The 24,933-nt window shown below is 35.2% G+C and overlaps 3 protein-coding genes and 1 long non-coding RNA gene across 6 annotated transcripts; 1 reads left to right on the forward strand and 3 right to left on the reverse strand.

The window, feature by feature from the left end:
* Positions 1-497: 497 nt before the first annotated feature.
* On the reverse strand, positions 498-5,124 carry Idh3a (isocitrate dehydrogenase [NAD] subunit alpha, mitochondrial). The gene is made up of 7 exons (XM_089858969.1): positions 4,907-5,124; positions 4,418-4,573; positions 4,180-4,352; positions 3,165-3,294; positions 2,858-3,094; positions 1,982-2,281; positions 498-1,146 (listed from the first exon to the last, which is right to left on the reverse strand). Exons 1-7 carry the CDS (start codon positions 4,931-4,933, stop codon positions 1,072-1,074), a joined length of 1,098 nt encoding a protein of 365 aa, XP_089715095.1. The 5' UTR covers positions 4,934-5,124; the 3' UTR covers positions 498-1,071.
* A 303-nt stretch (positions 5,125-5,427) lies between these two features.
* On the reverse strand, positions 5,428-12,732 carry LOC149610397 (uncharacterized). Of its 2 annotated transcripts, none has more exons than XM_089858961.1 (2): positions 12,000-12,732; positions 5,428-11,792 (listed from the first exon to the last, which is right to left on the reverse strand). In XM_089858961.1, exon 2 carries the CDS (start codon positions 11,771-11,773, stop codon positions 9,980-9,982), a length of 1,794 nt encoding a protein of 597 aa, XP_089715087.1. In that variant the 5' UTR covers positions 11,774-11,792; positions 12,000-12,732; the 3' UTR covers positions 5,428-9,979. The 2 variants fall into 2 exon arrangements, with proteins under 2 accessions (XP_089715087.1, XP_089715086.1); XM_089858960.1 differs by having other exon boundaries at positions 11,918-12,732.
* Positions 12,733-15,650: 2,918 nt separating this feature from the next.
* On the forward strand, positions 15,651-24,309 carry LOC149610398 (uncharacterized). 2 transcript variants are annotated; one of them, XR_016376822.1, is made up of 5 exons: positions 15,651-16,209; positions 16,240-16,595; positions 16,679-16,869; positions 20,659-21,530; positions 21,598-24,309. XR_016376822.1 is itself a non-coding variant. In XM_089859659.1 (4 exons), the coding sequence occupies exons 3-4, from the start codon at positions 21,427-21,429 to the stop codon at positions 21,806-21,808; spliced, it is 315 nt and encodes a 104-aa protein (XP_089715785.1). In that variant the 5' UTR covers positions 15,654-16,595; positions 16,679-16,869; positions 20,659-21,426; the 3' UTR covers positions 21,809-24,309. The 2 variants fall into 2 exon arrangements, 1 of the variants encoding a protein (XP_089715785.1); XM_089859659.1 differs by having other exon boundaries at positions 15,654-16,595.
* On the reverse strand, positions 22,242-24,658 carry LOC149610399 (uncharacterized). Its single transcript, XR_016376823.1, has 2 exons — positions 24,389-24,658; positions 22,242-22,673 (listed from the first exon to the last, which is right to left on the reverse strand). It is a non-coding gene; the product is annotated as an uncharacterized LOC149610399 (long non-coding RNA).
* Positions 24,659-24,933: the final 275 nt, after the last annotated feature.

Below are 24,933 nucleotides of genomic sequence, written 5' to 3' on the forward strand. Positions count from 1 at the left end.
GGCATGAACCTTCTGTCCCAAAAAATAATATGGCAACACTGTTGAAAGAACGTCCCAAACCTTTATCAGGGTTCATACAACTTTTAGAAAACCGATTTCCCCACGTTTTTTCCCTAAGTTTTCCATGTTTTTTCCCCATTTATGGAGTAATAACAGGAGTAGTTTTAAATTTTAAAAGGGGCTGGCCGGAGCTGTTGGGGTGAAGGGGGGGGGGGTTAAACTGTTGGTTGTTAGCATATTGCTTACCCGCCCACCGCGACGGTGGCGCCATTCCTTATGACCAAAGAGCTGGGTGTTTTCCCCCTGAACTAAGAGCGGTCTCCCCCCAAACAGCGCCGGTGAGCCCCTTTAAAGTTGAAGCAACCCCCACAGAGCAAACTTACTCAAACCTCACAAATTTACCTGAGTTTTTTTGTCAACTGTGAGTTTTCCAGGTTTGTATGAACCCTGATTATCCTTATGAATGAAACCTAAAGAAAAATGTCAGTACAACTAAATCGAGATACAACGAAACGGGGTCATTTTAATTAAACTCCCTGAAAACACTGGTTTTAATTTCAATCTATAGATTCTCAGTTTTAATAAATAAATCTAAAAACGTCAATATCTGAGTATAATATGAAATTTTCTGAAATCTGCTGCCTAATAAATAATTTTTCACACCATCCATATATTAATTCTAATAAAACAAATTTTCCAAAAAAAAAAACTAATTAGAACAATGATGAGCAGGAAAATAGAGCGATATTTCTTTCAAGAGCACTTTTCTATGAATGAAGATTAAGATTATTTTTCCTTTAATTTAATTGAATTAAACTATTTTTTGAGAGAGAAATAGAGAGAGAGAGAAAGAGTGTGTAGCGTGTGTCAATGGATGTTGATAATTTAATAGGTTGGTTAATTGGGTTTTTTTAAACCCCAATCTCTTCAAATATACTATAGTGGCTGCTAAAAGCTCTAAAACATTTAGTTATAACTTCCTCTTAAAGAGTTGGCAACAATTATACGTTTTATATTCTCTTTTGTTTTTTTTTTTTTTTCATTTTATCTAACAATTCTTTTTAATTTAATTTAAGACACCTTAGAACAGATTTCAGCGGTGAATTCTGAGCAAGTGCCTTGACCACCCAAATCGGCTGTTAATTTCTATTAAAAAAAAGGGGTAATTAACCAAATTAATTAAATTTCCTATTTGTTTAAACGTCTTTAACACGGTTCATACAACTTTTGGAAAACAAATTTCCCTGAGAAATATGGGAGGTTTTTCCCCATATACTTCCCTGAATTTTCCAGGTTTTTCCCGTATATGGACTCAGTATCCTACGGAGCAAATGTTATCGAAAGAGGGGGATAAAGAGGACTATAATATACTCAAAGGACATCTCCATATCTCTAACATAACCAGAGTTATGAGCCTCCAAAATTTAGTGTAATGTTAATCCTATGGAGGGTATGTTTACGGACATTTTGCTTAATTACTCGGCCCCTGTTTGTCGTAGTCATACGTTTTTAGTATGGTTAGATGGGGGATAAAGAGGACTATAACATACTCAAAGGACATCCCCGTATCTCTAGTAGAACCAGAGTTATGAGACTCCAAAGTATAGTGTAATGTTAATCCTATGGAGGGGGGTATGTTTATGAACATTTTGCTTAATTACTCGGCCCCTGTTTGTCGTAGTCATACGTTTTTAGTATGGTTAGATGGGGGATAAAGAGGACTATAACAGACTCAAAGGACATCCCCCTATCTCTAATATAACCAGAGTTATGAGCCTCCAAAATTTAGTGTAATGTTAATCCTATGGAGGGTATGTTTACGGACATTTTGCTTAATTACTCGGCCCCTGTGTGACTCAAATTTCCCTGATTTCCCTGAATTTTACTAAAAATTATAAATTTCCCTGAGGTTTTTGTCAACTATTTATTTCCCTGATTTTTCCGTTTTCCAGGTTTGTATGAACCCTGTTTAAACAATTACCTTCTTTTCCTTGATAGTTTCGAAGCAAGCCTTCTCTATTCTATCAGCGTATTCATTCAATTCCATATACCTTAGCATCATAACAGAGCTAAGAAGAAGGGCAGTTGGGTTGGCTTTATCTTGACCAGCAATATCTGGAGCGGTTCCGTGCACAGATTCAAAAATGGCTCCGTCTTTTCCAATATTTCCACTAGGGGTGACACCCAAACCTCCAATCAAACCAGCGCACAAATCACTCAAGATGTCACCGTAGAGATTTGGCATGACTAGGACATCAAACTTTGAAGGATCTTGAACCATCTATTGATAGAATAAGAATTTAATTAGTTCCCACAACCCCTTAAAGGGAGGGTGAAGTAGAAAATCAAGTGATTTTTTTATTGATTCTTCTACTAATTACAAGGCCATTCTGCATAGTGAAACATTCAGGAAATACCAGCTCCGAATGATTTTAAAATTCAAATTAGGTTCAGATTTTAAGGATAATTTTAAACAAGGACTGCCGACCAATCGCGTAACGCCTTACCTTTTTATTAACAAAATTCTCGTGGCACGTTTCATGTCTCGCGCCACGATTGTCACGTCGCGCGCGAATTTTATCAAATCTCGCGATAAATTTCATTCGACATGGAACGTGCTGCGAGAATTTTGTTAATAAAAAGGCAGGGCGTTACGCGATTGGTCGGAGGTCCTTGTTTAAAATTATCCTTAAAATCTGAACCTAGTTTGAATTTTAAAATCATTCGGAGCTGGTATTTCCTGAATGTTTCACTATGCAGACTGGTCTTACAATTAGTAGAAAAATCGATAAAAAAAATCACTTGATTTTCTACTTCACCCTCCCTTTAAACATTAAATTCAAATATTAAATCTTACGTTAAGGCATACTGTATCTAAATACATTTCATTGTATTTAATTTCCGGATGTTTTTCAGCTACATCTCGACAACATTGCAAAAAGAGGCCATCAGACATTCTCATAATGTTAGCTTTGTGTACAGCCGTGATCTTGCTTCGACCCAAAGCTTTGGCATATCCAAAAGCGTACTCGGCAATTTTCATAGAAGCCTTTTCAGTAATCAACTTGATACTTTGGACAACACCAGGAACAATCTTTTTTAAATGTATTAAAATTAGATCAAGTGATATTAATATTAATATTAATTAATAATGCATTAATTACTTCATGCTCAATGCCACTGTATTCTCCTTCAGTATTTTCACGAATAGTTACCACATCTACATCTTTGTAAACTGTTTCAAAACCCTCGATAGATCTGCAGGGTCGTACGTTTGCATAAAGACTAAAAACTCTACAAAAAGCAATTGAATTAATTAGATATAATTATCTGACAGGGTTCATACAACTTTTGGAAAACAAATTTTCCTGAATTTTCCAGGTTTTTCCCTGTATGTGGAGTATCCTATGGAGCAAATGTTAACGAAGGAGGGGGGGGGGGGCAAATTGGACTATTAAATAATCAAAGGACATCCCTGTATCTCTAATATAACCAGAGTTATGAGCCTCCAAAGTGTAGTGTAATGTTAATCCTATGGAGGGTATGTTATTGAACGTTTTGCTTAATTACTCGGCCCCTGTTTGTCGTAGCCCTAAGATTTTAGTATGGTTAGATGGGGGATAAAGAGGACTATAACATACTAAAAGGGCATCCCCCTATCTCTAGTAGAACCAGAGTTACGAGCCTCCAAAGTTTAGTGTAATGTTAATCCTATGGAGGGAATGTTCACGAACATTTTGCTTAATTACTCGGCCCCTGTTTGTCGTAGCCCTAAGTTTTTAATATGGTTAGATGGCGGATAAAGAGGACTATAACATACTCAAAGGACATCCCCGTATCTCTAATATAACCACAGTTATGAGCCTCCAAAGTTTAGTGTAACGTTAATCCTATGGAGGGGATGTTCACAAACATTTTGCTTAATTACTCGGCCCCTGTTTGACGCAAATTTCCCTAATTTCCCTGAATTTTACTAAAAATTCTAAATTTCCCTGAGTTTTTTGTCAACTATTTATTTCCCTGATTTTTCCAGGTTTTCCCGGTTTTCCAGGTTTGTATGAACCCTGATCTGAAAATTAAGTAAGGTGGGGGATGAAATGACAGCTTGAACTCCCATTTTTCAAAACATTGACCATTATAAGTCATAAGGGGGTCAAGTTCTAGATTAAAGGTACTTACTGCCTAATAGTTAAATTAAGAGATCTATGTCCTTTTCCAATAGGTGTTGCCAAGGGTCCTTTTAAACCAATTTTGTTCTTATTCATAGAATCAATAGCTTTTTGAGGTATGCCAAATTTCCCATCTGGACCCTTTACAGGGGTAACATCCACAGCCTCCCATTGAATTGGTACCTAATACAAGATACATTTATTATCACTGACCATATTGCATTAATTTCTCAAAAAAATACACTTACACTAGCCGCCTCAAAGATTTTCTGCACTGCAGATGAAATTTCAGGTCCAATACCATCGCCAGGAATCAAAGTTACAGTTCTAACATTGCTACTACCATGCCTAATAAAGCTCAAGTTCTTCAGTGGAAGTTTTTTGGTGCTCTTTGCTCCCAAAACCTAGGAATAATCAGATAATTCCTTCAGATGTGATTAAAATGTGAAAACTAAGCATAAATTATGATAAAATTAGTTTCGGCTCATAATATTTAATCTCAATCTAGCGCTAGATGACTAGAGGAGGCGGGAGGCAGACCCTTGCATGACCTTTTGGCAAGCCTAGGTCATTTATAATAAAATAGGCCCTAGACTATTAACATTTTTCTGAAATAATATATTCCTCATAATATGTTTCCTTTACCACAGTAGAGGAAAAGATATATCAAAATATCGTAATCAATTCACAATAAGGAAACTTTTCCGTTAGTTAACTACGCAAGTTAAAAAACTTACGCAAATTTTCTTCAATGTTTGAGCCATTTTCGACTTTGAATGGGATTAGTCGGCGTGCGAGAAAGTGAAGGCAGCAAAAACAAGGCTGAAAGGCTACGGAAGTCAGGCGGGAAGCTGTCTATAGGGGTAGTGTCGTTCAGTGCAATGCATCAAGTCTTGACAATGGTCAAAAATGATGGATCGGAGAAATCGCTGGATTTTGGTACATAACATCGAACGCACCGGGCTTTAAAGACGGCAGGAGAACGACCTTGGTTTCTAACGATGGTTCATGGATTCTTTAGTTTTTATTTGATGAGAAATTAATTATGCCTAGAAATTAAATAAATGCATTTTAGGCACAAGAAATTAATTGTATTTCAGGCATACTTCTATGCATAGCCATTCTATGTCATTTCGAGCGCCTTACCTTTTTGATGACCTTTGGGTGCAATCACGTGGTGCAAAGTCAGTGACCTCATAAAGGTCAATGACCATTCCTTTCGGAACTATTTAAACTTAATGACAATAAGTGTACCTAATTAAAGCGTTTTAAAGTATTTAATAAATATTACAATACAAGGAAAATGTTCCATTTTTACCAAGATGTTATTTTTTTGTATTAAAACATTCGAATATTTTTTTTTTTGAAATAGCATTTTAAGCTCTTAATTTTTTTTTTAATTAGGCAAAAATGGCACAATCTGGAAGGAACACTAAAAATATGTCTTAGTACGTTATACAATACTTAATATTTTTTTCAACAAAACAAAGTTACATAAGAAATACTTATCTAAATTAAAGCTTAATTCTAACTAATAATACTTATTAAATCAGGTCTAGGAGACAAAATGAATTGGTTTTGAGATCATCTACCTCACTAATAGCCTATTTTTTTCTAGACCAATAATTTTTATCGGAGTTATTACTTATATATATATACACTTTTATATTATAAAATAAGATAATTAATAAGTAATTAGCAATACTAATTTCTTGGTGGTCGTTTTAAATTTGGCAATAAAACGCCTATAATATTTTTTTTTATACAAACACTAATAACTTGGGGCGCCCAATAAACAAAATTTATATAAATTTCAGAATGACAAAAAATTTCCTTAAAAATTTTTACATTAAAAGTTGAAATTTATAACCATTTAAAGGGAGGGTGAAGTAGAAAATCAAGTGATTTTTTATCGATTCTTCTACTAATTATAAGACCAGTCTGCATAGTGAAACATTCAGGAAATGCTTCCGAATAATTTTAAAATTCAAATTAGGTTCAGATTTGAAGGATAATTTTAAAGAAGGTCTTCCGACCAATGGCGTAAGGCAGTGCCTTTTTGTTAACAAAATTCTCGTGGCACGCTCCATGTCTCGCGCCACGATTATCACGTCGCGCGCAAATTTTATCAAATCTCGCGCTAAATTTCATTCGACACGGAGCGTGCCACGAGAATTTTGTTAATAAAAAGGCAGGGCGTTACGCGATTGGTCGGCAGTCCTTATTTAAAATTATCCTTAAAATCTGAACCTAATTTGAATTTTAAAATCATTCGGAGCTGGTATTTCCTGAATGTTTCACTATGCAGACTGGTCTTATAATTAGTAGAAGAATCGATAAAAAATCACTTGATTTTCTACTTCACCCTCCCTTTAATTTTGGCTTATGAAATTTGGGGGTCATCAATAAAAACCAAATGTTACAAATCAATTAAGAAATCAACTTTTTAACAGAAGTACAATATTTTTTCTCAATCATGACAATTTTTATCGTTTTTTTTTAACAAGAGCGTTCAATTTATTACCTTTTAAAATTTAAAAACTCTTTTTCATAATCATACATTATCATTTCCTTCGCAAAATAGATGAGGGATTTCTCTCAAAATTTTACAAATTTACATGTAAAAGCATTCAACCACTAGCTTTCTCCGCTAATTTATTTCAATCTGCCTTTTTGTTCGATCCATATCTCTCAATTATTAATTTTTTGCTTTAATTATTTACAGCTGAAGGTCCGAATAAAAATTTGAAGTTCTTTTAACAAAATTGTAGCGATTCATTTCAAAAAATATTCATGGGCTTTTTTTACCATAGATACAACATAGACTTACTCTCTTTACTATTTTAAAGCCGCATTTGCTCCAGATGTTAAAAAAAAAAAAAATCCAACCACATATAGAGTATTACGTCACAGCGAAACAAAATTAAGTGTTTGCAAAATTGATATACTTGAACGTTTACATTATAAATCCAACTATTATTAGATTAAGTTTTGAATTTAAATCATTTTCAGTTTCCAGTTATACAGTATTTCCGGGTTTTAAATGATTAACTGTATCTTGAAAATGGTTAAAGAAGTAATTAACTAGACTTAAAGGAAAAGTTCGGGTAACATAACATTATACCTTAAAAGAACGGCATTTTTCTAAATATAAAGGAAAAATATATGTACAAAAGATAAATGATCTCTTATTACAATATAATTAGCATTTAATTAGACTTAAAAATAATCAAGGACTACTGCGCCATCCGCCATTATTTTAGTGGCGTCTGCTAAAGCGAACCACTTACTCTTACTGTATTGGTTGAATTTTCAGAGGCTGAGAGAGGTTCAATTTAGCAGACGCCACTAAACCAATGGCGGATGGCGTGGTACTGGTAGTCCTCGATTTTAAGACTAATTAAATGCTAATTATTTTTTAATAAGAGATCATTTATCTTTTGTACATATATTTTTCCTTTTATATTTAGAAAAAGGCTGTTCTTTTAAAGGGAGCCATCGGAGGGTTTGCATTTCCCTCCCGCGGATTTCCGAGCCCTCTTCTAGCTACGAGGGGAGTGAATAGAAAGTATCCCCCCATGGCCACCTAGAACCAGGCTTCTCCCACAGAAAACTGAAACAAAGTTGGACGTGCAGATTCAGCGCCACAAAAGTGCAGCGTCGAAATTTGAAACGAATAGGCAGACTGGCTAGCATACCCTCCGGTGGCTCCCTTTAAGGTATAACGTTATGTTACCTAAACTTTTCCTTTAAGAAACGTCAAAAATAAACCAGGAGTTAACAACTGTTTCAGTAACGTCTCACGCAAATCAAAAATTAGTTACTTAAAATCTAAGCACTTTAAAAATAAGCACAAACCATTCTGTTTCGTATTTTTTTAGAAAATTAAGATTATAAAACAACTATTACATATTAGTTCCCATTTTTCCATATAAATAGTGTATTACCCGACAAATTTGCATACAATGTCATTTAAATGGTAAATACAAACAAGACAATATTGGTATTTAGCTGTTAATTTATAAAGTTTTTTTTACAATATCAAAACTAAAATCTACCAGATTTCTCAGACATTAAAATACGCAGCGCAAAAACTTCAAAAACAAAAACCTTAAATTTGTCGAATTGAAGATTTTCATAGTTTTAAGAAGATCCTTGTGAAAATCGCGGATAAAGCGAAAAATGTTACAATACAATTAAAGATTGTTGCAGTTCCATTATTCATAGGGCTGTAGTAATATTTATAACATTTAATAATTAATTAAATTGAGACTAGAATTTTAAGAAATCACTATACATATTGCTAAAAATTTTGCGACAAGTTTTATCTTTAACTTTTAGAGATTGAGGTTTTTACTTTGTACATTAAGATGATATGACTCGCGTTTATTTTAAAAGAATCTTTGGCTAAGTTTCTAACTAAAAACATCAAAATAATTAACATCTTTACGAAGGTACGAGATTTTTTTTTGGGTGCAGTATTTAACAAATTTGAAATTTCGCTAAAGTTTAGCGCATCACTAACGGCTAAATAATGGAAGTGTATCGTGATAATTAATGATTAAGAGTCGATCAAAACACTAGAGACACAACTTTATATCATCATCGTACTTTCAACGATATTATTATGGAAATCTTCAATAGTTACAAATGTTTTATCATCCATCTTGAAAAGGGGGAAAGTAAACAACCTTTTAGAACCATTGAGTATAACCAACCAAAACAGGAGTTTCACAAAGTGGAAGACATTTCTTCGCAACTTTATATAACTTTTTTGACATTTTTGCACCGAAATGTTTAATTGTAAATACTATTTGTACCACCAATTTATTGAACCACGTGAATAAAACAACAAGCCTGGTGAAAATTTCTTTATTATGTAACTGTAAGGTGAAAATTAAAAGAATTAAATCTTAATTCAGTTTTAATTCTCGGTATCGTGTGGTAACTCTAATCAGGTAGAATTACTTAAATTCTCACGAGACTCTTATTTCAAGGGTGGAAAAGCGGTTTGTACCAAAAATAAGATATAATAGCAACACTAGTTTGTCAAAGTTTCACATTTGGTACCGTATATCACAACCATTTAAAAATAAGAAAGAAAAAAAAAATTACTCCAGGAATGGTACGAAGTTTATCTTACGCTGAAGTTGTTCTTTACATTATTTAAAGGGAGGGTGAAGTAGAAAATCAAGTGATTTTTTATCGATTCTTCTACTAATTATAAGACCAGTCCGCATAGTGAAACATTCAGGAAATACAGTCTCCGAATGATTTTAAAATTCAAATTAGGTTCAGATTTTAAGGATAATTTTAAACAAGGACTGCCGACCAATCGCGCAACGCCCTGCCTTTATGTTAACAAAATTCTCGTGGCACGCTCCATGTCTCGCGCCACGATTGTCACGTCGCGCGCCTAATTTTATCAAATCTCGTGATAAATTTCATTCAACGCGGAACGTGCCACGAGAATTTTGTTAACAAAAAAGGCAGGGCGTTACGCGATTGGTCGGAGGTCCTTGTTTAAAATTATCCTTAAAATCGGAAACTAATTTGAATTTTAAAATCATTCGGAAGTATTTCCTGAATGTTTCACTGTGCAGACTGGTCTTATAATTAGTAGAAGAATCGATAAAAAATCACTTGATTTTCCACTTCACCCTCCCTTTAATAAAACTAAGTACTTTTAATAAAATTAAATCAGACCTAAAATTAAGGCGAATTATATCAATAAAATGAAAGATATTGATTGGACCTTCGATATGTTAAAATAGTTATCAATTTAGAATAAGGTGAGTTTAGAATGATCGCTACCAATTATCTTGTTGAGTGTTAATTTGAACATCAAAAGAGTCATTTTCCTGACTAACATTATTTGAGTCTGACGATAAACTCGAACTAAAGGAGAGTTTTAGATTCTCTTTTTTAAAACTAAAAGCTTGACTAGAATTATCGCAATCCGCCGTTGCCGTTTTAGAAGAACTTTGATCAGAGTTAACAATCGCGTCTGAAATATTGTTTGAAGATCCTTTTTTACCAAAGTCAAAAGTTTCCCATTTTTGGCCAAAATTATCCTCTATATTTGAATTCCCAAATTCGTTGTTAAAAGTGGAACCAGGAGGAGGGCTTAGCTCATTATCAAAGACCTCATTCGAGGGTCTCTTGGCTATTCGGGGGCTGTGTAGGCCAGATTGACAAAAATCTTGCCAGCTTTTTTGTTGCAAATTCTTCTTGGGACTTTTGAGACGAGCGCAAAATTGTTCACCGGGAAGGAGAACTTTCAGTTTTTCAACACTGGGATCCACCGTTTGAGTTTGTTGGGCCGACTGAATGAACGCTTCAAAGGGAGCTACACTGATTGGGGTTGTACTACGTGGTCTATCAATTGGAACTGTAGTTATTTCAAGTCTCTGTCGTCTCGGTTGGCTTTTTGTTTCAACTTTAACAACTTCCAACAAAGAAGATTCGCTAATCAAACTTTCATCGTATTCAACCGAATCTTGGTTTAGCAAAGTTTCAGCTTCAAAATCTATCTCCTCATCATCATCCTTCTTTTCAACTGGTTCTTCGGGAGCCAGTTCCGATTCGGAGGAACCTTTAAAATCATCATTCCCTTCTCTAACAATTGGTTCGTGATCTAAGCTTTTAGATTTCCTCTCCAAACTCAGCTTCGCCTTAAGCTCCGGATGCGTAAAAGCTTCAAATTCGTCCCCCTTGTTATTATTCACGGGACTTGATTCAGTGATAAGTGTTTCCTCTTTTTTAACATTTGGGAAAGGTTCCACATTTTGGCTGCCTAACGTTGACGACACGACTATAGTTTCACTTATTTTTTTTATTTTTGCATTTGTATTCTTAGATTCTACAATGAGCGAAGTCTCTGGTTTGAAACTTGAAGGCGAAGGCATAGGGAAGGTATCTGAAGGAACATCAATTGAAGGAGGAACTGGGCTAACTGGTGATTTAGCGTGTTTATCCGACTTTTTTCCATGAAAATGAAAAACACTTAAAATTCCAGATTTCTTCTTGCTCTTTTTACCTTCCCCAGATTTGGTATCATCAATGGGTAATTCTGGTAAAGCTTTACGCGGAGATTGAGGAGAAGGTTGCGGGGATCTACTGCCACTATGACTTCTCGATCTAAATATATCAGTCCAAGAACCTTTTCGTCCATTTTTTGATATATTTACTTGCAATTCATCAGGATTCGCTAAGGTTGGACTTTTAGGTTGATCTAGTACAGTTTCTGTAGACATGGCAGATTCGGGTTCCACCACGCAAACTGGTATAACACTAGGAATAATTTCTTTATCCTCAGGATTACAAGGGGTTAAAGTGTGTTGAGATTCATTATCGTAATCTTGCGAAATGTCAATTTGTAACGCGGAAATTGGGGAGCAAGTCATGGTTCCCGGTGTTGTACTATCGAGATTTAAATCATCCAAATTGGAAGACATTAAATAGAGACTATCTTGATCTGGATCATCCCGACTTGAATTAGGACTGTCCATTTCATCGGAAGGAAGATCTTCGAAAGATGCCAAGGGTGCTGGCCCAGCTTTAAGTTGTTTTGATGCGAAACTAGCTTTTTTGGCAGCAGCCATCTCCTATATTACTATACACCTAAAATATTTTTAAGCAATGTGTTTTACAACAAATGTTAACGAGAACAACACATAGTACACTAGACAAGACATAAATCATGAAGTAAATAACCTAAAAAACAATTAAATATGTAGATTTTTTACCCTAAAGGAAGACCACAAAACATGGGAGACAACAGTCAACAGTGGAGCAACAGTTTTTTTTTTTTTTTTCGTTACATCCTACCAAAAATATCCTCCACTCCTTGTGATCCTAAGCCTTGACATTTGACTCGATTGCAATGATGACACAATCTTTATAAAGATAATTATTTCGATATCACACGCACTTCACTCTCTTTCCTGGTAAACATAAAACTTAAGGATTTGCCTCCCTCGTCTTCACGCGATAGTAACTCGACTTTATCTTCATATCTATCACTTTAAAAATGAAATTAGGGCCGACGCCTTTGTTCGTAATTTGTTTGCGATCCCTGAATCCCCAGCTCCAGCCTCCCGGAGCAACTTCCTCGCGATCGTGCGTGCATCAAGCTGGAATCCGGATCTTTAATGTACCTCTTCTTCTGCCTTGTCAGTGGGGTGGGCTATGGCCTCGTCTAGAGACTCTAGAGAGGGTGGGCGAGAAAACCGGAAGTCATCCCATTTGACCTTTGAACTACGTAATGATGCTAGCTCACAATATAATTATATATCTGCTTAATTATTTAAAAAGGGGTCGGCAAAAATGTATAAAACAATATAAATTTGACTAACAAATCAGCAATTTTTAAACACTTTCACGAAGGTCATTTAAAACTGGGGTTTACAGTGTAGAAGCACGGGAAAGTTTACTTTACACCAGTGGTCAGAGTCGCAGCATGGCTCTAGGCTGTCGACTTCAAGAGACTCATTCTAGAGTATAGACAAGAACAATAGCCAATATAATACAAGGTTTCAAGGTTTCTTTATTGCCGTATAAGAAACAAGATGTGCCCGGCTGGGCACAGAATACTTTTGCACGGCAACTGTCGAATTACTATTATTACTATCAAAAAATGGCCCAGGGATGGACTCATAATATTAGCCACAGCGTACCGAACTTAAAAGGCGTATAGAAAATTTACGTGAATAGCCGTAACTATGCTAAAACGATTACCCGTAATTCTAACGTTAATTTATTTACTTCTATTATTATTCTAATAGTGCAACACAGTAATAGAAGTGAGTGAGTATGCCCTCGTTGTGAATTCTTTAACAGCGCAATCATTCAAATAATTTACTTAAGTTATAATTTTCAAACTTTTTCCTTATTATCTTAAGATGAATTTCGTCCCGAAACATCTTTAATTAAAATAAAACGTGAAAAAAAAAAATTATTTTCTCGTGTGGAATCGAACTTGCGACCCATGGTTCTGCCGAGCAAAACTCAATATTTCTAACCGATATACCACCTATACCACGCGCCCAGCCTGAGCGCGCTCCCCCGAGAATTTTTTCGGTACCTTTTAATTCGCCGAATGCCTAAGTTTTTTTTATCTCATTTTAAAAACAGGAATGTTAAAACAGAACATTAATTTTTATTACGTAAGTCAAACAAAACTGATTCAGATTATTTTAAAACATTTTAAAACATTTTAAAACTAGTATTAATATAGTGCCACATTAAAACAATAATATTCCTGTTTTTAAAATGTGAACAATTTTATTCCTATTTTTAAAATGGGACTCTATTTTATTCCTATTTTTAAAATGGGACTCTATTTTATTCCTATTTTTAAAATGGGACTCTATTTTATTCCTATTTTTAAAATATGACTCTATTTTATTCCTATTTTTAAAATATGACTCTATTTTATTCCTATTTTTAAAATATGACTCTATTTTATTCCTATTTTTAAAATGGGACTCTATTTTATTCCTATTTTTAAAATATGACTCTATTTTATTCCTATTTTTAAAACATGACTCTATTTTATTCCTATTTTTAAAATATGACTCTATTTTATTCCTATTTTTAAAATATGACTCTATTTTATTCCTATTTTTAAAATATGACTCTATTTTATTCCTATTTTTAAAATATGACTCTATTTTATTCCTTTTTTTTAAATATGGCTCTATTTTATTCCTATTTTTAAAATATGACTCTATTTTATTCCTATTTTTAAAATATGACTCTATTTTATTCCTATTTTTAAAATATGACTCTATTTTATTCCTTTTTTTAAATATGACTCTATTTTATTCCTTTTTTTTAAATATGACTCTATTTTATTCCTTTTTTTAAATATGGCTCTATTTTATTCCTATTTTTAAAATATGACTCTATTTTATTCCTATTTTTAAAATATGACTCTATTTTATTCCTATTTTTAAAATATGACTCTATTTTATTCCTATTTTTAAAATATGACTCTATTTTATTCCTATTTTTAAAATATGACTCTATTTTATTCCTATTTTTAAAATATGACTCTATTTTATTCCTATTTTTAAAATATGACTCTATTTTATTCCTTTTTTTAAATATGACTCTATTTTATTCCTATTTTTAAAATATGACTCTATTTTATTCCTATTTTTAAAATATGACTCCATTTTATTCCTATTTTTAAAATGTGGCAATATTTTATTCCTATTTTTAAAATGTGGCAATATTTTATTTATATTTTTAAAATTCCTCAATCTCAAAGTTTTGCTGGTTTTAAAAATTCGCGGGGATTTTTGAGATTTGAGGTTTTGAAAAGCGACATCTATGCGTGGTGCCCAAATACACCTTGACTGCCTTCCCTGAGATAGCGCGCTTAGGCCTGTATTAATAATAAATTTACTTTTGTTAAAACTTTAAAACTTTTTCGTCGTTAATTTAAGACGAATTTCGTCTCAAAACATCCTTAATTAAAATTAAACTTAAAAAAAAAAAAAAATTTCGTCGTGTGGAATCGAACTGCGACCCATGGTTCTGCCGCGCAAAAGGCAACTGCTCTAACCACCATACCACTAGCCTAGTTATCCAAGCCACTATGCGTGCTGAACAAATACACCTTGACTGCCTTCCCTGAGAGCGCGCTTAGGCCTGTATTAATAATAAATTTACTTTTGTTAAAACTTTAAAACTTTTTCCTCGTTATTTTAAGATGAATTTCGTCTCAAAATATCCTTAATTAAAATAAAACTTAAAAAAAAAAAAATATTTCCTCGTGTGGATTCGAACTGCGACCCATGGTTCTGCCGCGCTAAAGGCAACGGCTCTAACCACCATACCACGAGCGTAGTTAATCAAGTTCATATTCTAGGGGTATTTTTTTATAAAGCTCGCGCATGCGTATCAGATTCTTGGTTACACCATGACGTCAGCAAACCACCGCCGGTATTCCACTGGGGAATTTTTCATCGTTTCCCTCTCGTGGGCCCGTATATTTCAATTGACACCCGAGCGTGCTCGACGGGCTTTAAGTCTTCCGTTTATAAAAATATAACTTTTGAACGCCATCTGGCGTGCAAAAGTAAAAATACACCCTTTACAAAACTTTAGTCATAGCCCACTCGATCACGCACTCGACAACGCAAGCTGCTTGCCCATTCAATAGGACAAAAAATGCGACTTTTTGACTATCGGCGGGGAGTTCGAAGGAACCCAAAATTAACATTAAGTTCTATGGGAGGAGGTAGGTTTTTGGACAGATCCTTTGTCCTATGCATCCAAATGACCTGAAATTTTAATGAGACTTTTGTTTTGACGTGTTTTATTATTCTACAAAGAATAGAGCTATCTCAGAAGGCTTATTGTGACGTCACCCATGCTATTTTCCCATAGAACCAAAGCGGTACCAAACATGGCCGCCCACTGCCAAAGCTAAACCCGTGACGTTTTACCTAGACACTGACGTCACAACTAAGATAGCTCTATTCAAGCTTTTAGAGTCGATAGAGTTTTTTAATAAAAATTAATTTCCAATGTCAAAATTGTAAATTCAGTACTTATAACCGTTTTCCAAGTCTCCAAGATAAAAAACCCAACCCCATCCTCCTTGTCCAAAACATGCCTTTTAGATTATACAAGATTTTACCAGATTGTCTAGCCCATAATTAATTAGTTTTACCTCAAGAAACCAAGGAACGCTTTCGCTGTAACGTTTGAGCTAGCGCACATGTTGGGGAAACTAACCTTAGTATTATTGTCCATTGTCATTACTGGAGGGAAGACTCGCATCTCTCGCGATTGAACCATTTTAGGTGGAATTTCTTATAGCATTTTGACGTGTATTGCAACCCGATTATTCTTACAGGACACCCTCTTTATTGGGCATAGCATCTTCTTTCTTCATTACTTTTTTATTTTAGTAATTTTCTAATTAAGAACAGGAATAATTAGGCCAAAAACAAACAAAGATTTTGGAATATGTTACACTTTTAATTTCAGAACATTTATTTGATCTAGATCAACGTAAAACTGGGTCCCCTGTAAAATGAATTAACTTTCATAGGAATTAGTTTAATTACTATGATTTCAGGTTTCGACCTATTAGACAAACACGTTTATAAGGTGGTTTTTCCAGCTGCAGGAATCCATAAACTCCAGTACCACTTTTTAAAAGTGGAGAAAAGTGTTTTGGGCCGTTTAGAAGACATTATTGACTAAATTATTAATTATATTAGAAAATAGAAACAGTAAAATTGAAACGCACGCTCCCGCCATATTTTGAAGTCTGCCGCAGCCTAACTTCAGCAGCGCCATCTAGCGGTCCGTGTTTGGAGCCAATAAGCGTATTCTTTCAGGGTTCTTTTTGGGGTCGTTTTCCGTGAGAACTGGCTGCTGCGATTTTCTGTCCGATCTTTGCTGGTAAATATTTTGATTTTATTTATATTTTAAGGGTTAATTTTGATTAAATAACAAAGTTTTATCGCAACCGATCGGAAATTAAGCGTTGGAAGTGGAAAATTTATGGTCAACCGTGCCAAAATACGTTTGTTAATTACGACCAAGGCTTACGGGACCACGTTGGTTGGCACCACTGGCTGGTGCTACTATTACCAAGGCTTACGGGACCACGTTGGCACCACGGATTCAAGGAAGCTGTTGCCTCTTTCAGTAGTGGTATAAGAGATCTTTCCAGGTAAATATTTTATTTATATTTTAAGGGCTAATTTAGATTGAATACCAAAGTTTTATCGCAACCGAATGGAAATTAAGCGTTACAAATAGAAAATGTATCTTAACCGTGCCAAATAGGTTTGTTAATTACAACCATTGTCTGTTTGAAGAAAACATAGCCTTAGTTGATTTTATATATTGGTTACCAAACATAATGGTAGTTATTTGGAACTCCATAGTTCTAAATAACTAATGCACTTTTGTTGCTTTGGTTATTGGCTGTATATTGCCCTTAACTGAAGCGAGTAGAAAACCTTTAACAACAGTTGTGTATTAACGCCGAAGTGAGCTTTTTAAGTAACTGTAGTTCTCTAAAATGTTTTCAATTAACTAATCTATTTGTGTAAATATGGGTGTCTAGGGCCGGAGATAAGCACAGGACACATTGTCCAATAACATTTTAAAATGTCCCATACAATTTTTAAAAACTAAGGCCGGTTTGACCAATAAATTTTCCCAAAGTTTTGATAGCTTAACCATGAACACGCGATACTATTTTTGCACACTCTAGTGGACAATGTCCTATAAATTTTCTAGTCAAAGGAGTTAAGTCGTTTTTGTCCTTTGAGTATGTTATAGTCCTATTTGCCCCCCATCCAACCATATTAGAAACCCAGGGTTACGGCAAACAGGGGCCTAGTAATTAAGCAAAACCCTTACTGAAAAAAACCCTCTAAAAAACGTCTTCAGCCCAACCTAAGACGTGTTTTAGAGGTGGTATTTTCGGTAAGGGAATGTTCACAAACATACCCTCTCCATAGGAATAGCATTCCACCCAACTTTAGGGGTTCATAACTCTGGTTCTACTGGAGATATGGGGGTGGCCTTTGACTATGTTATAGTCCTATTTACCCCCCCCCCCTCATCCCACCATAATTACACCCAACTTTGAAGACTCATAACTCTGGTTCTACTAGATATGGGATGATGCCCTTTGAGTATCTTACTGTCCTATTTGCCCCCCCCCCAATCCAACCATACTAAAATCTTGGGGATCGAGTAATTGAGAAAAATGTCCAATAACAGACCCTCCATAGGAATAGTATTACCCAACTTTGGTGGTTCATAACTCTGGTTCTACTAGATATGGGATGATGCCCTTTGAGTATCTTATTGTCCTATTTGCCCCCCCCCAATCCAACCACACTAAAATCTTGGGGATCGAGTAATTGAGAAAAATGTTCATAAACAGACCCTCCATAGGAATAGTATTACCCAACTTTGGTGGTTCATAACTCTGGTTCTACTAGATATGGGATGATGCCCTTTGAGTATCTTACTGTCCTATTTGCCCCCTCTCCAATCCAACCATACTAAAATCTTGGGGATCGAGTAATTGAGAAAAATGTTCATAAACAGACCCTCCATAGGAATAGTATTACCCAACTTTGGTGGTTCATAACTCTGTTTCTACTAGATATGGGATGATGCCCTTTGACTATCTTATTGTCCTATTTGCTCCCCCCCATCCAACCATACTAAAATCTTGGGGCTCGAGTAATTGAGAAAAATGTCCATAAACAGACCCTCCATAGGAATAGTATTACCCAACTTTGGTGGTTCATAACTCTGGTTCTACTAGATATGGGATGATGCCCTTTGAGTATCTTACTGTCCTATTTGCCCCCCCCCATCCAACCATACTAAAATCTTGGGGATCGAGTAATTGAGAAAAATGTTCATAAACAGACCCTCCATAGGAATAGTATTACCCAATTTTGGTGGTTCATAACTCTGGTTCTACTAGATATGGGATGATGCCCTTTGAGTATCTTACTGTCCTATTTGCCCCCCCCCCATCCAACCATACTAAAATCTTGGGGATCGAGTAATTGAGAAAAATGTTCATAAACAGACCCTCCATAGGAATAGTATTACCCAACTTTGGTGGTTCATAACTCTGGTTCTACTAGGTATGGGGTGATGCCCTTTCAGTATCTTACTGTCCTATTTGCCCCCCCCCTCAATCCAACCATACTAAAATCTTGGGGATCGAGTAATTGAGAAAAATGTTCATAAACAGACCCTCCATAGGAATAGTATTACCCAACTTTGGTGGTTCATAACTCTGGTTCTACTAGATATGGGGTGATGCCCTTTCAGTATCTTACTGTCCTATTTGCCCCCCCCTCAATCCAACCATACTAAAATCTTGGGGATCGAGTAATTGAGAAAAATGTTCATAAACAGACCCTCCATAGGAATAGTATTACCCAACTTTGGTGGTTCATAACTCTGGTTCTACTAGGTATGGGGTGATGCCCTTTCAGTATCTTACTGTCCTATTTGCCCCCCCCCCTCAATCCAACCATACTAAAATCTTGGGGATCGAGTAATTGAGAAAAATGTTCATAAACAGACCCTCCATAGGAATAGTATTACCCAACTTTGGTGGTTCATAACTCTGTTTCTACTAGATATGGGATGATGCCCTTTGAGTATCTTATTGTCCTATTTGCCCCCCCCCATCCAACCATACTAAAATCTTGGGGATCGAGTAATTGAGAAAAATGTTCATAAACAGACCCTCCATAGGAATAGTATTACCCAACTTTGGTGGTTCATAACTCTGGTTCTACTAGATATGGGGTGATGCCCTTTCAGTATCTTACTGTCCTATTTGCCCCCCCCCTCAATCCAACCATACTAAAATCTTGGGGATCGAGTAATTGAGAAAAATGTTCATAAACAGACCCTCCATAGGAATAGTATTACCCAACTTTGGTGGTTCATAACTCTGTTTCTACTAGATATGGGATGATGCCCTTTGAGTATCTTATTGTCCTATTTGCCCCCCCATCCCACCATAATTACACCCGACTTTGAAGGCTCATAACTCTGGTTCTATTAGAGATATGGGGATGTCCTTTGACTATGTTATAGTCCTGTTTGCCCCCCCAATCCCACCGTAATTACACCCAACTATGAAGGCTCATAACTGTAGTTCTAATAGAAATATGGGGGTGTCCTTTGACTATGTTATAGTCCGTTTTGCTCCCCCCCCGCCCATCCCACCGTAATTACACCCAACTATGAAGGCTCATAACTGTAGTTCTACTAGAAATATGGGGGTGTCCTTTGACTATGTTATAGGCCGTTTTGCCCCCCCGCCCATCCCACCAAACATACCCCCTCGATAGGAATAGCATTCCACCCAACTTTTGGGGGTTTATAACTCTGGTTCTACTAGAGATGTGGGGGTGTCCTTTGACTATGTTATAGTCCTATTTGCCCCACCATAATTACAACCAACTTTGAAGGCTCATAACTCTGGTTCTATTAGAGATATGGGGATGTCCTTTGACTATGTTATAGTCCTGTTTGCCCCCCCCACCATCCCACCATAATTAAACCCAACTATGAAGGCTCATAACTATGGTTCTACTAGAGATATGGGGGTGTCCTTTGACTATGTTATAGTCCTATTTGCCCCCCGCATCCTACCATAATTACACCCAACTTTGAAGGCTCATAACTATGGTTCTACTAGAGATACGCGGAGTTTTTGCACACACTAGTGGACAAGGTCCTATAAATTTTCTAGTCGAAGGAGGGGACAGATGTTCTATATGAAAGTTTCCTCATTTCTGGCCCTGTGGGTGTCAAGCGCATTTGTTTTCACCGTAATATTTATGTAGTTACAAGTTAGCCGTATCCAAATGGCTTCTTGGAAAGAATTTATAAGTTTATTTTGACAATAATTTTAATTTTGTATTAGATTGTTTGAATTGAACAGGTTTTATTTTTTTAGCTATCATCTGTTTCCAAAGGAGAAATTTATGTTGGATTCTAGAATGAATTATTATTATTTGACAAAATACACCCTATATTAATCAGATCAATGAACCCATTACAATTTCGGGTCTACACTTTGATTTTATCCGTTGAAACTGAATCTCACTAGGAAAACAATTTAGATATTTTAGGCTCTCAGTGAAGTAATTAAATCTTATTAATAGTAATTTTAGCAATATTAACAGGACAATTCCATTCTCAATTCAGGTCTACACTTTGATTTTATCCGTTTAAAGGGAATCTCATTAGCAAAAAGACTATTTCGACAGCCTGTAACATTGTAGGCAATTATTGGGGTATTTAGTTTATTATTTATTATTATATTTATTCTTAGAAGGAAAGAGCTTGTGTCCTTCTCTTTTTAGGGATTTTTTTCGCCAGGACATGAATAAAATGCTGAAATATGGAATAGGTGAAAACTGGTCCTAGCCCTCCCTTTTAAGAATAATGAACGCGTAATCAGGATTTCAAGGGTGAGATTCCCTTTGCGGTATTAAGGTATCTAGTTTATGGTTTTAATTATAAATATTTTTAGGGGAAAAGCGTTTGGCAACTCGTTGAGGGAGTTATGTAGGATCTAAATAAATTTATGATTTATGTTTAAGGTAGAAGGTTGCTTATACGCTTTGTCCTTTAAAAATAAACACGATTTTGAGCGGGTTTAAATCAAGGCTTAGGTTTTTATGGTATTATTTTACTTCCCCGTACTAAGGTATTGAGTTTAATGTTAAGAGTGTGCTATTTATGTCAAATAATAATAATTTGTCTTCTGCCCGAACATTTTACGTTACATCATGCAAGAATATTCAAGTGGATTTTCATATTAAGGTAATTTAATTTGAAGTTATGCATGTTCCATTTTCTCTAAATATTAATAAGAATTTCTCTTGCGCAGAAACATTCTCTCCAGTGGAGGAATTCAATCATCGAGCGGAGGAATTCAATCATCGAGTGGAGGAATTCAATCATCGAGTGGAGGAATTCAATCATCGAGTGGAGGAATTCAATCATCGAGTGGAGGAATTCAATCATCGAGTGGAGGAATTCAATCATCGAGTGGAGGAATTCAATCATCGAGTGGACTTTCATTGGAAATCCCATGCTAAGGACGAAGTTTCCTTGTTTTGGGGGCTCCACAGCGGGCTTTAGTTTAAATTTAATAATTCCCGAGTTAACCAGGGACTTGTTAAATTTAAATTGGGCTCGCAAGGCTTACCTTGGGGGTGGTAGCTTAAGTTTAAATCTAAAGTTTCGATATTGGGGAAGGAACAAAAATAGTCGAAAAACACTTGGGGTAGTTTTTTAACCTTTTTTATGCTTATTTTATTGTTTTTTTAATAATTTTTTTATTTTTTAATAAATTTTTCAAAAAAAATTTTTTTTTTGTAAAAAAATTGTTTGAAAAATTGTTTTTTAATGTATTTTTTACTTGTTTTTAAGGAAAAAGCTTAAAAAAGGGGTCAAAAATATCCCCCTAAGTCCAGAGGAAAAAAAACTGAAACCAAGTCTAGTATGTAAAAAACTCAAGAAAAGAAAGAACGAGGTTTAAGGCAAAATTTATTGAATAAAAAACAAAAAAACCGAAGTGTTTACAAAAATTTCGAACAAAAAAAATATTAAAGAGTTTTGTAAGTTAAAGTTTGAACGCAAAAAAAATAATAAGTAGTACAAATAAAATTTGCAAGCAAAAAATTAAGTTAAGTGGTTACATGAAAATATTGCAAGTAAAAAAGATGTATTTTGTGTCTTCTAGCTTCGATGATTTCCTCCATATCTTTAAGTCAGCGCCAAGAGAAAGAGCAAGTCCAGAAGACATCATGTAACGTGAATCCAACGAAGCATGTCATCAGGAATGATGGATAGAGAGTCCAGAACAGCTTCGCCTTGCCTCGATCGGAACAAAGGATGCCATCTGGAAGGATAAGTCTCGGAATGACCAGCGACAGAAAAATCCAAGAGAGTCATCCACATCTATAAATTAAAACTTATTAATAACACATATTAAACTATTGCCTACTAACAAAGTAATCTCGTAGATTTAAATAATTTAAGAAAAGCGTGTCATTAATTAAAAAACTGGCTACCAAATTTATAAACCGAGACGAACTACACCAACTAATTGCCACCCTAAATTAAAGAAAGTTGTCTACCGTGAATTCCACCCCGAATTAAATAAATACTCTCGCTAGCTAATTCCCAAAATTGTATAGAAAATAGCTTTAAGAAAAGCGGCCCTTTATTTAAAATTAAATTATGTAACTTAAAATGAAAATAATTTAAAACATCCCCTAAACTAATTTCGGAAAAACTTGCCATTCATTTATTTTAAATTACGCAGCTTAATAATGAAATTAATTTAAAATATCCCCTAAATTAATTTTAGGAAAACCTGAAATTTATTTAAACTAAATTGCTTGCCCCTTTTAAGAGAATAATAATTTAAAATATCTTCTTCGCCAATTTTAGGAAAACCCTTATTTAAAACTATTCCCACAGATAGAACCCATAAACAAAAACTTGAGTTGAAATTGGACAAGGCTGAACTTAGGCTTAGGGCAAACGTCCACGTGTCTTAAAACTATCTCTGCGGGATTTGATTTTCGAAAATCTGTCGCTTGAGCTCTAAATTAACTAATAATAGCCCCTGAACTAATTTTAAGAAAACCTTCCATTTATTTTAAAACTATTCCCACAGACAGTATCCGTAAAATAACTAGAGTTTAATAAGACAGGCTTAATTTAGGCTTAGGGTCCTCGTGTTTTAAAATTCTCTCGGCGGGACATGATTTCCGAAAATCCGTCGCGTTATCTCTAAATTAATTACGTACCCCGTTTAATAGATGATAATAATAGCCCCTTAACTAATTTTAGGAAAACCTTCCATTTATTTTAAAACTATTCCCACAGACAGTATCCGTAAAATAACTAGAGTTTAATAAGACAGGCTTAATTTAGGCTTAGGGTCCTCGTGTTTTAAAATTCTCTCGGCGGGACATGATTTCCGAAAATCCGTCGCGTTATCTCTAAATTAATTACGTACCCCGTTTAATAGATGATAATAATAGCCCCTTAACTAATTTTAGGAAAACCTTCCATTTATTTTAAAACTATTCCCACAGACAGTGTCCGTAAAATAACTAGAGTTTAATAAGACAGGCTTAATTTAGGCTTAGGGTCCTCGTGTTTTAAAATTCTCTCGGCGGGACATGATTTCCGAAAATCCGTCGCGTTATCTCTAAATTAATTACGTACCCCGTTTAATAGATTATAATAATAGCCCCTTAACTAATTTTAGGAAAACCTTCCATTTATTTTAAAACTATTCCCACATACAGTATCCGTAAAATAAGTAGAGTTTGATAAGACACGGCTTAATTTAGGCTTAGGGTCCTCGTGTTTTAAAATTCTCTCGGCGGGACCTGATTTCCGAAAATCTGTCGCGTTATCTCTAAATTAATTACGTACCCCGTTTAATAGTTTATAATAATAGCCCCTAAACTAATTATTAAGGAATTCTCTCTTGTCCAAGATCTTGTTGTAAAATTTTATTTATGGTACTTGATTTTTAATAAATAAATAAAATTCAGTAACATTTAACACAACCTAATTAATTTAAATACTTGAAATAAAATAAATAATTTAAGGGGAGCTAGATGAGTTTGGATTATTGTAAAGTTTACGCTTACGGACTGTTAAAGCACCACGAGGCGAAGCAATGGCCGACAAGTATGTTGAAGAGCGTCGAATTCAGCTTGCGTTCTCGGCAAAAACGATCAACGAAATGGCAGAGCTATCAAGAATCATCCTTAAAAGCCGGGATCACGATCAGCTGGGCTGCAAAGGTTTTTCCAAGCGACCTCCACGACGGCTTCCAGGCAAAGAATGAGCCGTCTGACCTCGACGGCTTCCAGGCAACGAAATAGCCGTCTGACCTTTGCCTGCAACCAAATACATTTCCAACGTCGGGGGGCGCTAAAAGCTCCTATGCGCGGACTCGGGTGCGCCATACCCCGGGCACGAAATCCAAATAGCTGAACACTGCTAGGCCTATTTGAATGAACGCTAGGCCTAAATGAATGAACGCTAGGCCTAAATGAATGAACGATAGGCCTAACTGAATGGACAATCATTACCTATTACCATTAACATCTGTCGTGACGTCACAAGTCAATTACCTCGTTGACGTCATAGCTGACGTCACCGGATATGACGTCATAGGTGACGTCACCGG

Source organism: Phalangium opilio, unplaced genomic scaffold (assembly GCF_054372755.1).
Source record: "Phalangium opilio isolate 3A_F unplaced genomic scaffold, DU_Popi_V2 ptg000329l_1, whole genome shotgun sequence".
Lineage (NCBI taxonomy): Eukaryota > Metazoa > Arthropoda > Arachnida > Opiliones > Phalangiidae > Phalangium > Phalangium opilio.

Coding starts and splice junctions, on each gene's coding strand:
- Idh3a (XM_089858969.1), bottom strand. CDS start 4,933: ATGGCTCAAACATTGAAGAAAATTTGC. Junction 4,574..4,906: donor AAACATTGAAGAAAATTTGC/GTAAGTTTTTTA, acceptor GATTATTCCTAG/GTTTTGGGAGCAAAGAGCAC. Junction 3,295..4,179: donor CTTAATTTAACTATTAGGCA/GTAAGTACCTTT, acceptor TGCTTTTTGTAG/AGTTTTTAGTCTTTATGCAA.
- LOC149610397 (XM_089858961.1), bottom strand. CDS start 11,773: ATGGCTGCTGCCAAAAAAGCTAGTTTCGCATCAAAACAACTTAAAGCT.
- LOC149610398 (XM_089859659.1), top strand. CDS start 21,427: ATGTTAAGAGTGTGCTATTTATGTCAAATAATAATAATTTGTCTTCTG. Junction 21,531..21,597: donor AAGTGGATTTTCATATTAAG/GTAATTTAATTT, acceptor TCTCTTGCGCAG/AAACATTCTCTCCAGTGGAG.